At 46.7% G+C, this 18,048-nt stretch overlaps 1 protein-coding gene across 2 annotated transcripts in view; it reads left to right on the top strand.

Moving 5' to 3' along the window:
* CEP192 (centrosomal protein 192) overlaps positions 1 to 18,048 on the top strand; it is a 1,702,116-nt gene that overhangs the window by 1,066,419 nt on the left and 617,649 nt on the right. For both annotated transcript variants that reach the window (XM_069219927.1, XM_069219928.1), the window contains one exon: positions 12,433 to 12,542. In XM_069219927.1, coding sequence (XP_069076028.1) covers positions 12,433 to 12,542 — 110 coding nt within the window. The remainder of the gene's footprint in view (positions 1 to 12,432; positions 12,543 to 18,048) is intronic.

Below are 18,048 nucleotides of genomic sequence, written 5' to 3'. Positions count from 1 at the left end.
TGATGGCGGGCACACTGTCAACGACCACATCGTCGACCGCACTGACGAGGACACTATAGTCGAAAACATTGTTGACAACATGTAGGAAGTTGGCTCTGTATATACTATCTCAAAGTGAGAGATAGTGTGCACAAAGTCCAAGGGTTCCCCTTAGAGGTTGATAGTGGCAAATTTAGATAATACTAATGCTCTATTTTTGTGGTAGTGTGGTCGAGCAGTAGGCTTATCAGAGTGTAGTGTTAAGCATTTGTTGTACAAACACAGGCAATAAATGAGGAACACACACTCAAAGACAATTCCAGGCCAATAGGTTTTTATATAGAAAGATATTGTTTCTTAATTTATTTTAGAACCACAAGATTCAAGATTTGAAGTAAATACATAAAATGCAAGGTACTCCACACAGGTAAGTAAGGAACTTTGAATGAGAGCAGTAACATGCACAGCATAAGTTCAAATGGCAATAAGCTATTTTAAAAGTGGACACTTATTGAAAAAATCAACTGTTCCTCGGGGAGGTAAGTAAGGTTAAGTTTCTGAGGTAAGTAAAACACTTACAAGTTCAGTTTCCTGGGCTTAGGCAGTCCACCGTTGTGGGTTCAAGGCAACACCAGAGTCACTGCACCAGCAACACAGGGCCGGTCAGGTGTGGAGGTCAAAGGAGGGCCCAAAACACATGGGTGCCTATGGAGAACAGGGGTGCTCTTGTTCCAGTCCACCAACAGGTAAGTACCTGCGTCTGGAGGGCAGACTAGGGCGGTTTTGTAGAGCACTGGGGGGGACACAAACAGGCATACAAAGCACACCCTCAGTGGCACAGGGGCGGCCTGGTGCAGTGTGCTTAGCAGGCGTCAGGTTTTGTGTAGAAATCAATGGAGGGACCCGGGGGGGGTCACTCTAGTGATGCAGGCAGGGCACAGGGGGGCTTCTTCGGCCAGCCACCGACTGGGCTAGACAGAGGGTCGTCTGATGGTCACTCCTGCACTGGAGGTTGGTTCCTTTCAGTCCTGGAGGCCGCGGGTGCAGTGCTTGGTCCAGGCGTCGGGTTCTTTGTTCCAGGCAGTCGCGGTCAGGGGGAGTCTCTGGATCCTGTCTGTAGGCGTCACTGTGGGGTTGCAGGGGGGTCATCTCAGTTTACTCATGAGGTCGCAGTCGCCTGGGATTCCACACTGCAGTGTTGGTTCTCTGAAGCTCGAGCCAGGGGCATCGGGTTCCGAGTGTGAAGTTTCACGCTTCCAGACGAAAGAGTGAGTCCTTTAAAAGTTGCTTCTTTGTTGCAAAAATGTTGCTGTAGGTGAACAGTGCCGGTGTTCTCAGGAGTTGCTTGGTCCTTCAGGTTCAGGGCAGTCCGCTGAGGCTTCAGAGGTCGCTCGTCCCTGTCGGATGCGTCTCTGTGCAGGTTCTTTGAGTCTGGAGACAGGCCGGTAGGGCTTTGGCCAAGTCAGTTGTCGTCTCCATCGTCTCTGCAGGGCTTTCAGGTCAGCATTCCTCCTTCTTTGTTTAGGTTGCAGGAATCTGATTTCCTGTGTTCTGGGTCGCCCTTAAATACTAGGTTTAGGGCTGTGTTTAGGTCAGGAGGGCAGTAGCCAATGGCTCCTGTCCTGGAGGGTGGCTACACCCTCTTTGTACCTCCTCCCTGAGGGGAGGGGGCAAATCCCTAATCCTATTGGGGGAATCCTCCAATCTCAAAATGGAGGATTTCTAAAGGCAGGGGTCAGCTCAGCTCAGGGCACCTTAGGGGCAGTCCAGACTGGTGGGTGACTCCTCCTTGTTTTTCTCCAGCCTTGCTGACGAAAGTGGGGGCAATGGCCAGAGGGGCGGGCATCTCCACTAGTTGAGATGCCCGTGGGTGCTGTACCAAAAGGCATGAGCCTTTGAGGCTCACTGCCAGGTGTTACAGTTCCTGCAGGGGGTGGTGAGAAGCACCTCCACCCAGTACAGGCTTTGTTCCTGGCCACAGAGTGACTAAGGCACTCTTCCCCATGTGGCCAAAAACTTGTCTGGTTGTGGCAGGTTGGCAGAAACTAGTCAGCCTAGCACTAGGAGTTGGACTGGTATTCAGGGGGCATCTCTAAGATGCCCTCCGGGTGCATTTTACAGTAACTTCCACAATGGCATCAGTGTGGATTTATTTTGCTGAGAAGTTTGATACCAAGCTTCCCAGAATTCAGTGTAGACATTATGGAACTGTGGAGTTAGTGTTTGACAAATCCCAGACCTAGTGCTAGGCTGACCAGTTTCTGCCAGCCTGCCACAACCATATGAGTTTCTGGCCAAATGGGGTGAGTGCCCTTGTCACTCTGTAGCCAAGAACAAAGCCTGTACTGGGTGGAGGTGCTTCTCACCTCCCCCTGCAGGAACTGTAACACCTGGTGGTGAGCCTCAAAGGCTCATGCCTTTTGTTACAGCACCCCAGGGCATCCCAGCTGGTGGAGATGCCCGCCCCTCTGGCCACTGCCCCCACTTTTGGCGGCAACGCTGGAGGAGATAATGAGGAAAACGAGGAGCCACCCACCAGTCAGGACAGCCCCTAAGGTGCCCTGAGCTGAGGTGACTCCTGCCTTTAGAAATCCTCCATCTTGTGATTGGAGGAGTCGACCCAGTAGGAATAGGGATGTGCCCCCCTCCCCTCAGGGAGGAGGCACAAAGAGGGTGTAGCCACCCTCCAGGACAGTAGCCATTGACTGTTGCCCCCAGACCTAAACACACCCCTAAATTTAGTATTTAGGAGCGACCCTGAACCCAGGAAATCAGATTCCTGCAACCTGAAGAAAGGAGGACTGCTGACCTGAAAGCCCCGCAGAGACGACGGAGACACCAAATGACTTGGCCCCAGCCCTACCAGCCTATCTCCAGACTCAAAGAACCTGCACAGCGACGCATCCGACAGGGACCAGCGACATCTGAGGACTCAGAGGACTGCCCTAAACCCAAAGGACCAAGAAACTCCTGAGAACAGCAGCACTGTTCAAAAACAGAAACAACTTTGCAACTTTTTAGCAACTTTGAAAGAACTCTCCATTCCCGCTAGAAGCGTGAGACTTCTCACTCTGCACCCGATGCCCCCGGCTCGAGCTCCAGAGAACTACCACTGCAGAGAAGACTCCCAGGCGACTGCGACGACGTGAGTAACCCGAGTCGACCCCCCTGCATCCCTACAGCGATGCCTGCAGAGAGGATCCAGATGCTCCACCTGACCGGGACTGCCTGGTAACAAGAAACCCAATGCCTGGACCAAGCACTGCACCCCCAGGACCGAGAGGAACCACCTTCCAGTGCAGGAGTGACCAGCAGACGGCCCTCTTCCTAGCCCAGTCGGCGGCTGGCCCGAGAAGCCCCCCTGTGCCCTGCCTGCATCGCCTAGGTGACCCCTGGGTCGCTCCATTGCTTTCAATAGCAAACCCGACTTATATTTAGCACACTGCCCCTGGCCGCCTCTGTGCCACTGAGGGTACGTTTTGTGTGCCTGTTTGCGTCCCCCTCCCTAGTGCTCTACAAAACCCCCCTAGTCTGCTCCCCAAGGATGCAGGTACTTAACTGCTAGTAGACTGGAACCGGCGCACCCCTGTTCTTCATAGGCGCCTATGTGTTTTGTGCCCTACTTTGACCTCTGCACCTCACCGGCCCTGTGTTGCTGGTGCAGTGACTTTGGGGTTGCCTTGAACCCCCAACGGTGGGCTGCCTATGCCCAGGAGACTGTGTAAGTGCTTTACTTACCTGAGAAACCTAACCAAACTTAACTCCCCCAGGAACTGTTGATTTTTGCACTGTGTCCACTTTTAAATAGCTTATTGCCATTTTAACTTCAACTGTGTGTACTACTGTTTCAAAGTTCTCTACTTACCTGTTTGAAGTACCTTGCATTTTATGTACTTACCTCAAATCTTGAATCTTGTGGTTCTAAAATAAAGAAAATATATTTTTATATGTAAAAACTATTGGCTTGAAGTTAAGTCTTTGAGTGTGTGTTCCTCATTTATTGCCTGTGTGTGTACAACAAATGCTTAACCCTTCTCTCTGATAAGCCTACTGCTCGACCACACTGCCACAAAATAGAGCATTAGTATTATCTAATTGTGCACACCATCTCTCACTTTGCGATAGTATATACAGAGCTAACTTCCTACAATCATCGTCATCATCTGAAAAGGAGGATGCTAGAAAGGAAGGTGAGATTCGAGACACCCAGTCTTTAATGAATGAATTGGATAATTCTCATTCCAACGCCTTCTTCTACAGCAATGCAACTGGTGGATTCTTTGCCTGAAGGCATTGGTGGTTTTCACAAGCGAATGGAAAGAGCAGCAAAGAGCGCTTTCAACTCCCAATTAAACAAACTGAATATTTTCTGTATGACTTTAAAGAGCATTCTGGAATGACCGTAAATTAATCCCTACAGTAGATTTAATCTGGGGGGACAGTCTTAAAATAATGAACTGTGAGAAAGTTGCCTCTTTCTAGCATGGTTACCCCCACTTTTGGCCTGTTTGTGAGTGTGTGTCAGTGTGTTTTTACTGTCACTAGGATCCTGCTAGCCAGGATCCCAGTGCTCATCGATAAAAACCTAGATGTCAGTGTTTTGCCTGTCTCACTGGGACCCTGCTATCCAGGACCCCAGTGCTCATAGTTTGTGGCTTAATGTATGTGTTGTCAGTAGCGCTTAAATGTGTCACTGAGGCTCTGCTAATCAGAACCTCAGTGCTTATGCTCTTTCTGCTTTTAAATTTGTCACTGTAGGCTAGTGACTTAATTTACCAGTTTCAATTGGCACACTGGACCCCCCCTTATAACTCCCTAGTATATGGTACCTAGGTACCCAGGGCATTGGGGTTCCAGGAGATCCATATGGGCTGCAGCTTTTCGTTTGACGCCCACAGGGAGCTCAGACAAACCCTTGCACAGGCCTGCCATTGCAGCCTGCGTTAAGAAACGCACACGTTATTGCACAGCCATTTCCACTGCAGTTACGTAATTTATAAGTCACCTATATGTCTAACCTTCACTTGCTGAAGGTTAGGTGCAAAGTTACTAAGTTTGAGGGCACCCTTGCACTAGCAAAGGTGCCCCCCACATAGTTCAGGGCCATTTCCCTGGGCTTTGTGAGAATGGGGACACCATTACGCGTGTGCACTACATATAGGTTAATACCTATATGTAGCTTCATAATGGTAACTCCGAGTATGGCCATGTAACATGTCTAAGATCATGGAATTGTCCCACCATTCCAAATATGGTATTGGGGAGCCAAGTCCATGCATCCTGGGGGCTCCACCAGGGACCCGTAGTACTGCCAAACCAGCTCTCTGAGGCTTACACTGCAGCTACAGCCACCTCACAGAGAGGGTTCTGCCTTCCTGGGATCTGGGCAGCCCAGTCCCAGGAAGGCAGAACAAAGCATTTCCTCTGAGAGCAGAGTGTTAGACCCTCTCCCTTTGGAAATAGGTGTTACAGGCTGGGGAGGGGTAGCCTCCGCCAGCCTCTGGAAATGCTTTGAAGGGTACAGATGGTGCCCTCTTTGCAAAAGCCCCTCTACACCGGTTCAGGGACCCCCTTGTCCCCTGCTCTGGCGTGAAACTGGAGAAAGGAAAGGGGAGTGACCACTCCCCTGTCCATCACCACCCTAGGGGTGATGCCCAGAGCTCCTCCAGTGTGTCCCAGACTTCAGCCATCTTGCTTTGCAAGGTGTGGGGTCATTCTGGAGGCCTCTGAGTGGCCAGTGCCAGCAGGTGACGTCAGAGACCCCTCCTGATAGGTCCATACCTGATAAGGTAGACAATCCCCCTCTTAGGGCTATTTAGGGTCTCTCATGTGGGTTCTCTTCAGATTCTGCTTGCAGGTTTCCTTCAGGAATCCTCTGCAACAACTTCAGCATCTTCTGACCTCGGATCAACTGCAGCCTGCTCCAAGAAACGCTGTAACTGCAACAAAGTATCCACCAGAGATACTTTTCTAAAGCAACCTCAGCTCCAAGTCAGCAACTGCAACAGTTTCCACTGTGGGCATGCTCTGTCTTAATCCTGCACCAGAAAGACCGAAGAAATCTCCTGTGGAGTGACAAAGTCACTCCCCTGCTCCAAGCAGGCACCTTCCAAGACGGTACCCTTGGACTACTCTCACAGCGACTAGTGTGCTCCTAAGGACACAGAGGGTGGGCATCATCTACATAAACTGTCCTGAGGGCCTGCTGAGGTAACTTGGAGGACGTAAGACCTTGCCTTACTATAGAGCGACAGTACCCCTGTGTACTACGTTTTCTTCACCGCCTGAGGCCTCTGTGCACTATTTGCAACATTCCTTTGTGCACAGCCTGGCCCAGGTCCCCAGCACTCCATCCTGCGACGCCCAACTCTCTGAGTTGTTGTCAGACAGCGTGGGACCTTCCTTTGTTGCGGTGCATCAACCGCGTTTTTCACCTTCTTTGTCCCCGTGTCCTGGGACCTCTGGGGGTGCTGGCTGGAATCCTGAGGGCTCTCTAAAGTGCTAAGAGCCCCCTCTTCCTCCTCACACAGAGTTGAGGCCCCCAGGTCCTCCTGGGTCCATCCAGCGCCATTTTGATGCAAAACACACTTTTGTCGTAGCCAAGGCTTGTCGGCGACTTCCAAGACGAAATCACATCTGCAACGATCTTCACGTCGTGGGATATTCTTTGCATCACGCAGAATACTACTGGCATCTTCCTAGGGTGCATTTCTGCAGTCTTCGACTAACCGTGGACTCTTCTTTTGCACCCTTTTCTGGGTTGGCAGGGGCTCCTGTCCTTCCTGGAACTTCTTTCGACTTCTGGACTTGCTCTCCTTCATTTGCAGGTCTCCAGGTCTAGGAATCCAGCAGTTGTTCTTTGCAGACTTGGTTGGCTGCTGCAAAATCCCCAAAACGAGGTGTAGTGTGTCCTAAGGAAACTTGCAGTATTTTACTCTTGCCTTTCTGGGCTCTGGGATCGGGTAATTTGCTTACCTTTACTGTATTCTTACTCTCCCAGCGATTCTGCACACACTGCACTTGTCTGGGGGTGGAATTCGTGAGTCGCATTCCACTTTCTTAGTATATGGTTTGTGTTGCCCCATGACCTATTTTCTCCCATTGCAATCTATAGCATTTCCTACTGTTTGCATTGTTCTGTGACTATTTACTTGTCTAGTTTTGATGTCTAGTGTATATATTGTGTATAATACTTAACTCCAGAGGGAGTATTGTCTCTAAGATATTTTTGGTACGGTGTCACCCAAATAAATACCTTTATTTTTGGTAACACTGAGTGTTGTCTTTACTTGTGTATAAGTACTGTGTAACTATAAGTGGTATTGCAGGAGCTTTGAATGTCTCCTAGTTCAGTCTAATCTGCTGTGCTATGGCTACCTCTATCATTCTTAGCTGCTAGAACACTACTACATTTCACTAATAAGGGATAACTGGACCTGGTATAAAGTGTAAGTACCCAAGGTACCCACTACAAACCAGGCCCGCCTCCTACAAATGGTCTTCTATTTGAATTTTTTCCTGGTCCTCAAGAAATCAGGAGAATAGCATGCCATTCAAGATCTCAAGAAGCTCAACAAGTACCTGACAAAGCAATCTTTTCATATGATTAGTCTCTAGGAAATTCTCAATGTCTTCTACTAAGCGAATTTCATGACCGGCCTCGATTTCCCAGATCCCTATTTCCTTATCCCCGTCCATCCCTAGCATGCCACATTGCTTCGGTTCACAGTAGCTAGCACTCACTTCCAAATCATAGTGCTACTGTTTGGTCTGAGGTCTACTCCCTGGATGTTCATTGTCTCACCCCAATGGCAGCCTATTTGCGGCAAAAGAGCCTTCATGTTTTTCAGTATCTCGATGACTGCCTGATAAAGGCGCCGTCCCTTTACCAAGCGTCCATGGCTACATCAACTTGTCTTCAGACATTTTAAACCTTGGACCTCATGGAAAACTATCAAAGGTCTCTCCTTTCTCCCTCAGCGAGGATCAGTTTTCTAGGAGCAACCTTAGACACATTGCAAGGCAAAGCATTCTTGTCCACAGACAAAGGAAACTCTCAGCACTGGCCAGCGATCTTTTAAAAAGTCTGCATCAGTTCACCTTCTCAAATTCCTTCTAGGCATGATGCCATCTGCCAGTCTTCTAATTCCAAAGGCTCACCTAAAAATGAAGCCTCTCAAGGAGGAACTGGACGTACAATGACTCCAAGTGAAGGGTTAATTCGACATCCTCAAATCACACCAGTGATGAAAAGAGCTCTCCCTTGGTGAATAAACCACCACAGTCTATTATCAGGATGACGTTCCAAAATGAAATGCTGGTTCTACACAAGCTGGGATCCTAAAAAAGGAACCTGAGGGAATGCGTTTTTGGTAAGATGATCAGGGATCTACGCGTATGCTTTCCCCCCATTCCCTCTTTTTCCCAGGGTTCTCAAGAAAAATAAATAGGCACCTTGCAGCCTAATAATTATTGCTCCATGATGGCCCAGACAACACTTGTTTACGAAGTTTCTATTATTGTCAAAGGATAGCCACATCTAGCTGAAGCCCCAGAAGGATCTGCTATCAATCCAGACCCGACTTCTCTTCATTTATCAGCATTACTTTTGAACACAAAGAACTTCAACGCCTGGACATCCTGCAGGACTGCAGAGATATCGCAAGGGCCTGATCTGATGCTATGAATAAAACCTGCCCTTTTAAAATGGAACAGTTTTTGCTTATGGTATAAAAACTCAAACGTACATCCCATTTCATTGCCTCCTGAACAGATCTCATCATACCTTCTTTCTCTCCTGCAGCAGGTCTGGTACACTCTTCCATTAGAGTGCAACTGGAAGCAATTTCCAGATACTGGAGGACGGCAGGATTTCCTTCTCTATGGTCAAACAGACTAAACAAACAATTTCCTAAAGGGCTGTTTAGAATATTTCCTCTGATAAAGTCATCGCCACCAAGATTGCAGCACAACACTGTGCTGTCTCAACCTATGAAAAGCCCGTTCGAGCCGTCTCACAGGACAGATCTCATGTTTTTGACTTGGAAAGTTGCTTTGCTTCTGGCATTAGCCTCCACAAGAATAGAGTGAGCTCCAGGCATTCGCAATCGAAAAAGTTTTTTGCATTTCAAAGACAGTATGATAATTATTTGAACTAACTCTTAAAGTTAATTCATAAAGTGAAACGATTTCCAACTCAGTGAGCCTCTTGTTGTCTGAACTTTCTTCCCAAAGCAGCAGACACCTGCTGAAAGAACTTTACTTAATCTTGATTCAAAGCAGGGTTTGAAATTCTATCTGCAATGTACAAAAGATCTTTGCACTATGGAGCAGTTATTTGTGGCATACGGTAGCCTCAAAAAAGGACGTTCGGTATCTAAAGCTACCACAGCAAGATGGATCGCAACAGCCTTCCAGTTCTGCCATTCTTAGGCCGTCAGGCTTCTGCATCAAAAGGCTAAAGCACATTGTACAAGAGGAGTTTCAACAACGGTGGCTTTGTTCGCTGGAGTTCCTATTGACAGTATATGCTGTGCTGCAACTTGGAAAAGCAGGCATACTTTTACATGAGCATCTTTTCCAATTAGGTGAGCCTGGTATTAATAAATGTGTAAGTGTATACCCTCCATCAGGTTCTCTGTTCATGGCATACTTTATGAAACATGTTTTAAAACTGCTCAATATTCTGTTTCAAGCATGTGAATCTATGAAAGATACTCCAATACTGGAGAAAAAAAATTGGTATTTACCTCTATCTCTCGTTCTCCAGTATTGGAATCTTTCATAGATTCTCGTGTGACCCACCCTCCTCCACTTAGAGGCTCTCCTACTTGGCACTTAATAACTAGTCACACAAGTGCTTTGAAATCTAAGGGAAGATACCTCTGGTGGGAGTATTTTAGCCAATGCTGCCATCTGACTGGCTGAAGTTTGTTCTTTATAAAAGATGTGGATAAGCTATTAAAGTAATTGTCTTTTGCCATTGTAAGCTATGCTAATTTCTTCCACTGCTTCAAAATATACCATTGAACTCCCACCTCGCCTGCCGGGCTGATTCAAGCATGTGATCTATGAAAGGTACTCCATTACTTGAGAATGAAAGTCACAGGTAAGTAACAAATGTTTTCTCCATCGAGGGCCCTTGTTTTCCACACTAGTGGTCAGTGTTCTTGTTTAATTGAACCTGGCATGGAAAGTCACAAAAAGAAACTGACGTCAGTGTCCTGAGTTGGTGTCTAGATAGGCATCACGCACGTCCCTTCTGGTGCGGACAATGTTGCTACGTGGAGCCGAATGGTGGCACCTTCCAGCGCACAGGAGTACTGCATACAAAAATTTCCGGATCCTGTCTGATGCCTGGGGATCATTCGAAGATGAGGAATCTACAGAAAATTAGCCTCTACCAGATAAGGTGTTCCCAAAGGTAAGTAATTTGTTTGTCTCTCTTTGTTCTGAGTTTATTTACCATCAAACAAACAGTGTACCTCAAACAGAGATTCATCCACAATTTGTGATCTGGGCTAATATTATTCAGTTGATTATATGGTTGTATAGACTAAATTTCCTAGGAGAAAATATACATAGCACGGCTGGACTCCAGGCATTCAGGGCAACATTTCCTTGGTTAATTGTCCTGAATTTGAAAAATGCAACTAAATATAGTGCAAATATATTTTTAAAAAATGACAATATTGCCACCTTTTTTTATGATATCTTTTAACTGCAATGAGATATTCATGTGCAATATAGTTTGTATGGATGCACTAAGAGGCACATGTACTTGAACTATTTAATGCATTTGTTATGTAAAAGCTCTGGCATAGAAGTGGGCAAACGTCCCAGCAGTGGAAGTGTGAACAATAGCTTTTCACTAGAAATGCTATGACCAGTACATAAATATGTATGTGTGCAATGCTTTTGCCCATTTTGTGTCACTTTATGGCTCATATGCTTGTGCTGCTATCCTTTGCTGTATCTGTTAAGGAATGCTCAGCAGTAGCTATGCTGTACCTGCTTTGTTTTGATGTTAGATTGTGCAAATGTTCCCTATGCCTCCTTTGATGCTTCTGTGTTAAAGTTTTGAAAGGCATGGAGACTTTCACAGATGTAACGGAGTGTGTGAGTTAAACCTGAGTAAAACTTTCCTTTATGCATGCCCAAATTATTGCCTTTATCAGTGTTTATTTTCAGTGCATGTACAAGATATTTTCACTTAATGTACTTCTAGTTTTCCTAACAACAGTTAGAAGATTAGACCTTTACAACATTGTTGACTATTTTGCAATCTGTGCTTTTATTTTTTATTTTTTTTAGTCCTAAGTAATTAAGAACACATTTATGATGGTTAATTAGTAGTTGGTTGTAATGACTTTAGCTGGGTGCCTGCAGGGTCCCTCTGCTGTCCCCAACTCATCCTCTTGCTCGGCACCTGTACAGGCATGGAAATAGAAAAGAGCGTCAGATGAAAAACTGGATTAAGAAAGAGGACAGTGGGAAATGCGCAGCAAGAAGGGGAAGCGTGGGGAGCTGACTCCTGCATGCTGTTTTTAAACTACAGCTAGGTGCTGAAGGAGAGGTGATACAGAAAGAGCCGCAGGAGAGGAAACTGCCAAGAACAACACTGAAGAAACTTGATGCACAGCTGGAGCGTGGGGCAAAGGAAACCTTGCGTCTGAGCTCCAGGATTAGAAACAGCAAAGCCAATGTGGAAGCCCTAGCCAGTTGGCCAAGAAGCGCAACTAGGAGGGAAAAGGCCCAGAGGCGTCACCTCTTATAAATCCGGACCTGTCACAGTCCCAGGGTGATCTGTGGCTTTCCAGGTCCAGCAACAACAGGCAACTCCTGCGTTTTCCTTCCTTCCTCTGGACTGATATAGTAAAAGAAGAATTAGCAAGACCATTGTTCCCACAACTTCCAAACCTACACAACAATTTGCCTAATACCTAAATCAACATTTGTTTTGCCCGAATAAAACAACCTCTTTATTTTTCTACTGCGTGTCCATTTGAGCGACTTTGAAGCCACGCAACAGGTTAGCAAACGTGATATAACTTGTATTCATTTTAAGGTTTGACTTCTGTAACAGCCCTTACATTGGTTTACCGAACACTCAGCTGGACTGCCTCCTGGAGGCTGCAAAACACATCCATCAGAGTTGAATTGGACTCAGTAGGAGGCCATGACTCTTCAGCCTGTTAGATCTCTGTGAATGCTCATAGTGAGAAATCACATTGCATTTGAGAAATTATACATTCTATTAAAGTTCTTTTATCACATGCCTCCTGGACTTGTGTAGTCTGAAATCATGCTGCAAGTCCATCCGTTAAATGCGTTACAAGAATAATATTAATAAGGTTGGGTATTTAGTTTGACTTCGCTATGATCCCCTACTGTGTTTGCTATTTTGAATTGTCAGTAAATTCATTGTGTACTGACTACCTTTTTTTCTTACAGGATCTTGTCACTCAAACCTGATGCTGCCAGAAAATCCCTTCCTGGCAACAGTCTTTTGAAAAACATAAACTTTGATGAGGAATATCAAAATGAAAAGCTTGTAAAAGAAGGTAATGTGGTTCAAGACAGCTTATGCAATATGAGCATTTGTGTTTGCCGGCTTGCAGTTAACTTTAGACCCATAAATGTCTGTATGTACCATGGGGGTGATTCTGTGACTGGCGGGCGGCGGAGGCCGCCCGCCAGTCTTCCCCCGACAAAATACCGCTCCGCGGTCGCAAGACCGCTGAGGGTATTTTGAGATTTGCCTTGGGCTGGCGGGCGGCCGCCAAAAGGCCACCCGCCAGCCCAGGGCAAATCTACCTTCCCACGAGGACGCCGGCTCAGAATTGAGCCGGCGTAGTGGGAAGGTGCGACGGGTGCTGTTGCACCCGTCGCGTATTTCAGTGTCTGCTTTGCAGACACTGAAATACTACGTGGGGCCCTCTTACGGGGGCCCTTGCAGTGCCCATGCCATTGGCATGGGCACTGCAGGGGCCCCCAGGGGCCCCGCGGCACCCCCTACCGCTATCCTGTTCCTGGCGGGAGACCCGCCAGGAACAGGATGGCGGTAGGGGGTGTCAGAATCCCCATGGCGGCGGAGCGTGCTCCGCCGCCATGGAGGATTCTCCCGAGCAGCGGAAAGTCGGCGGGAGACCGCCGACTTTCCGTTTCTGACCGCGGCAGAACCGCCGCGGTCAGAATGCTCGAGGGAGCACCGCCAGCCTGTTGGCGGTGCTCCCGTGGTCGGTGACCCTGGCGGTCACCGACCGCCAGGGTCAGAATGACCCCCCATGTGTGTTGTACACTTTGTTTTCTTTTTTGCCTTGTGCTGGATATCTGTGAGATAGGAAATGAGTGGGAATAGGTGATGCCTCAAGCAAAGCCTATGCATATGTACAAAGGCTATGATGAGTTTTTAGTTATAAGATAAAATAGTAGGTTTAGATTACAAGTTTAGAAACAAGCCTTATATAACTCCAGCTGCTTCCCGTGTTTTATGCAGTGCTGTTCTCTTTTGTCGCTCAAATCATTGTTACATGGCTTTCAGATAATGTACCTTAAAGGTTTAACTTGGATTATTTTTCATTGCCTATTTGCCTTATTTCTCATCTTCATAATAGACTGGTAAGGGACATATCAAGTTCATACCTCTGTGTAACTTTCTGTCATGATGTTTGAGATGATATCCTTTGAAGAACACATAGATAATTACCTCAGTTTAGTTTATTTTATTTGGATGCACGTCCTGCAAATTGAGCAATTTATAGATCCACAGCTACAGTATTCAAAACTGGAATCCAGTAGAAATGAATAAATTATAGCAACAATTGCATAAGCTGAAACATCGGTCATTGTGTGAATTGTTGATTTTGTTTTATTTATTTTTTGTTCTTAGTGTAAAGCCAGTTTCTGTACTTCGAATTGGCCAGCTGCGTTTTGGAATTCAGAAGTCTTACTTTCCAATTAAAGACCGCTACATGGGCATTTAAACAGTACTTCGGCCTATTGCCTGCTTTTCTTAGTCCGATAGACCAGTTATTCCCTTATTTTGACTACAAGCTGTCCAAGGGTAGACCTCCCCACATATCAGAATCAGCCAGTGGAGTCTGCTTTAGAAATGTTTGCATGTTGGAACTGAAACTAAAACAAGGCAAGTCGTTCCTACAGCTTTCTGTTTGTATTGATTTCCAGCTAGGGCTGTGATTCTAATGTCCCGCTTTTGTTATGATAATAGACATATCTTTTGGAGGCTGAGGGACCCATGCAGAACTATGTTTCCCTCAACCATGGTCTTGTCATTCAAATTACTATTATTTTGGAACAGCGCTATCAATTACCGCATTACCTGTGTCGTGTAGGCTCTCATTATTCTAATGAGACTACTGGATTTTGAGCGTCAGAATCGCCGGTGGTGTGGGAGACCTAGTCTAATCCGCTACGAGTGACACCTGTCACTCCAATCCGGGTTTTGCTCTGGCTAACTAGCAGTGCCTCATCCCCCTCAAAGGATAGTGATGATTGGGCAGCCGAGCGCATGACATACTTGGCTTCCCAGGGAAGTCGTGGTCACTCAAGTCTCATCAGGTTCTCTCACTCATAATTCAGTCTCATATACAAATGACAAACAGAAGCAGTATATATTTCAGTAATGAGTTTAATGAAACAACTGCATATTAGATAGCAAGGCGTGAGCTGCAGTAACCAGGACAACGCAACATGACAGTATTAAAGTTGTGACGAGAAGAGTGAAGCATAAAAACAACGCTATCAAATTGTCAATGGAATAATAATCCCTACCTAGGCTGGGAATAGAGCACAGCATGTTAAGCTATAAATCTGCCCTTTAGGTTACCCTGGGAAGATATCAACCCCCATAACTGAGTAAAGGCCTGCAGTTTGCGTTAGCATCTGTAGCGAAGCATTCTGCCTCACTTTTTGAATTTTACTTCTTACAACTTCTTATGTAACTTATGGTACAGTCTCGCATAGTAGACATAAAATGTCCCATAATTTCCTGCAACAGTTGTATAACCCCCTTGGAGTCATTAATTTTGGACAAAAGAGAGCTTCTCTTGGCAGACCTGGCTAGCCAAGCGAAGAGCTTCCCAGATTTATTCTCATCTGTGTATCGGCTGCGTCCGCCCAACCGATCAAAGTTAAGTAATAGTTCTGAAAGCTGGAGATGCCCAGCAGTTGCTTTAAACTCTTATGTGGTTGGGAACTGCAATCTAGACCTCACTTTACCAGGCGAAGGGGGCAGTTACTTTCCTTACCAGTATAGGTCTCTTTTCTAGTCCGTGCTGTAGCATATCTTCATGGAGGAGTGGAGCAACATCATCACCCCAGAAGCCAATTGTATGAAGCCTTGTTCTGGATGCAGGAAACCTCACCTCCCCTCCACATTTCCTGCGTTTTAGATGCAACTTCTACTGAAGTGTACTTGGTTCCTGCTAACCAGGTCCCCAGTGTTCCTTACCTAAAACAAGAAACCTAGTCACCAAGTGACCAGGCTCTTCAATCCTCCTGTAAATCCCTAATAAATGGCACCCTTGGTACCTAGGGCATGGGTACTGAAGAGGGCCCTTCAGAGCTACTTCACAACTTGTGCCACTCTGATTTACCAAGCACCAACCTTATGCAGACTGCCTTTTCAGGCTGCATGACAAGGTGCTCCCAAACTTGAAAAAACAACCTGGCACACAAATTGCCATGTCACGTACAACACTGTGTAGGAAGCTGGCTCTCTGTACAGTTCACTAAAATGAAGTACACTGTGCAGAGAGTCCACTGGATCCCCAATTGGTATTATAGAGGCAAATGTAGATAGGAGTAATGCTCTATTTTGTGGTACTGTGAGCAAGCAGTTAGGCTTATCAGAGGGTAGTGCTAAGCATTTTTTGTACTCACAGAGGCAATAAATGAGACACTCAAAGAATAAATTCAAGGCCAATTTACAAAAATTATTCTTATTATGTGTTTCAAACCCAAGAACTTCGTAATCAGGTAAGTAGACTTTTAAGCATAAATATTTAGCAGTTTTTAGAAATACAGTCCATTTTTCAGAGTTCTCTCAATGTTATCCGATGGAGGAAAACAATGTTCAGCTAACGGTGTTAACAATGACTTAAGAAGCTAATCTCAAGGAGTTAAGGTAATTACTGGGCACTGATCAGAACCACACCAACAGGTCACACCAGGCGATACTGGGGAGGCCAGATGCAGTAAAGCTTTGGGTGCCCAATGGTTTCCTATGACAGCTTGGTCCTCATGAGGACAGGATGCAGGCTCTGATGAGGAAGCCAGTCTGGGACAACAAGCAGGTAGGTAGTAGACGTAGGTGCACCTTTGGTCTTCTTCTTCTGTGCCCACGGGCGATGAATGCAGGGGTGTCTTTAGGCATCGGGTTTTCATGTCCGGGAACACTCCTAATCATGGCGTCCTGTTTGTTGAGGCTGCAGGTGTCATCAGGGAGTCTGGCAGGGGGTGGACCCAGAGTGTACTCAACCCCTTAGGAGGCCAGGGATGTCGTTGGCACCGATGACCCATGTCATTGGGGGTTAAGGGGTCACAGGTGCCGTGGTTGCTGGGGATGTCATATTTTCTCTCTCCTTAAGCCTGTGGGAGAGGGAGCCTTGGTGCAGAGGCTGCAGGCATCTCGGGGGAGTTCAAGATGAGTGAGACGACACTGGACTCTGTCTCTGGGCAGCTGGGGACTTGCATTGGAACTGTTGGTTGGCTTTACCTCTGGTCGTGGACGTTGGGTAGAGTGGTCTGCTCAGGTGTCGGGTTTCTGTGGTTCCAGCAGCTGCAGTCTTTTCTGTGGAGTTTCTTCTTGCAGGGCAGGTCTGCTGCCCACAGGAGACTTGAGTCTTTATTGAAGGCTGGACGAGTTGGCTTCTATTGCAGGATCCTTCGAGGTCAGCAGGCAGTCTGGAAGGGCTGGTTCCAGGTCAGCTTCTAATTCTTTTCCTTTTCTGTGGGTGCAACTCTCCTTTGTGCGGGTCTTCTTAGGTTGTCAAAATCTGACTAATAGGGTTCAGGGGTACCACCTAAATACCCAATTTAGGGGCATTACAGGGAGTGCCAGGCAATAGTCAATAAGCTTACCACCTTTAGGATGACTACACCCTTCTTATGACTACTTCCACTGGGAAGTTGACATAACCCTAACCATAGTGGCCTAATTCCTTCCAAACAAGATGGAGGAATTTGAAAAGTAGTGTCCACTTAAGCTCGTCCACATTCAGGCATGAAGTGGGAACTCCTCCTAACTTAAATGATTTTCCGGCCTCTGCTGCCACCCAAAGTGGCGTCAGGGCAGAGGGTTGTTCATATCTGCTATTTGGAGAGACCTGGGTCGCATTACAAAGGCAGCAAGGCCGTTAATGCTCCTCGCTCTGGAATGTCCATCCTGTCTGGGAGAGGCGGTCACACCTCTGCCCAATACAGGATTTGTCTGTGCAGGCTCTCAAGACTGCTAGCTCTCACCTTGGGGGGCCAGAAACGTGTCTGTGATGGCTGAAAAGGTCAAGACCAGTCTGTCAGCACATTAGCAGATGGTAGGTTTTCCAGGGCTACCTCTAAGGTGCCCTCTGTGTACATATATTCATAAATCCACCACTGGGGTCAGTGAGGGTTTTTTATTCTGGATGTTAGAAACCAAACATCCCAGGATTCAGAGAAGCCATCATGTAGCTGGGGAACTCGTGTTGACCAGTGTCCAGCACATGCATTTAAAATGGCTTCCCTTCTCGCCTACTAGGTCTCAGAATCGACAGACTCATATCAGGGACATATCTGCTCATGCATATATGCCCTCATGTGTTCCTGAATGCACCCTTAGGGTTGACTTACACCTGCCACAAGCAATGATAGGGGACCTGGCACACAGCGGTGTGTGACAGGTAGTGTTTTGAATTTAGCCTGCACCAAAAGACACAGCCTGCAATGGCAGCATATTGTGCAAGATTGGTGAGCGGTCTCTTGGGGTGGCACGACTGGTGCTGCAGCCCTCAGAAGCCAGCCGTCTGATACAGACTTTTAGTTGCAGATTCCTTACCTTATAATTTCCCC

Source organism: Pleurodeles waltl, chromosome 2_2 (genome assembly GCF_031143425.1).
Source record: "Pleurodeles waltl isolate 20211129_DDA chromosome 2_2, aPleWal1.hap1.20221129, whole genome shotgun sequence".
NCBI lineage: Eukaryota > Metazoa > Chordata > Amphibia > Caudata > Salamandridae > Pleurodeles > Pleurodeles waltl.
The sequence above is the reverse complement of the archived record's forward strand: the minus strand, read 5'-3'. Positions and strand labels throughout refer to the sequence as shown.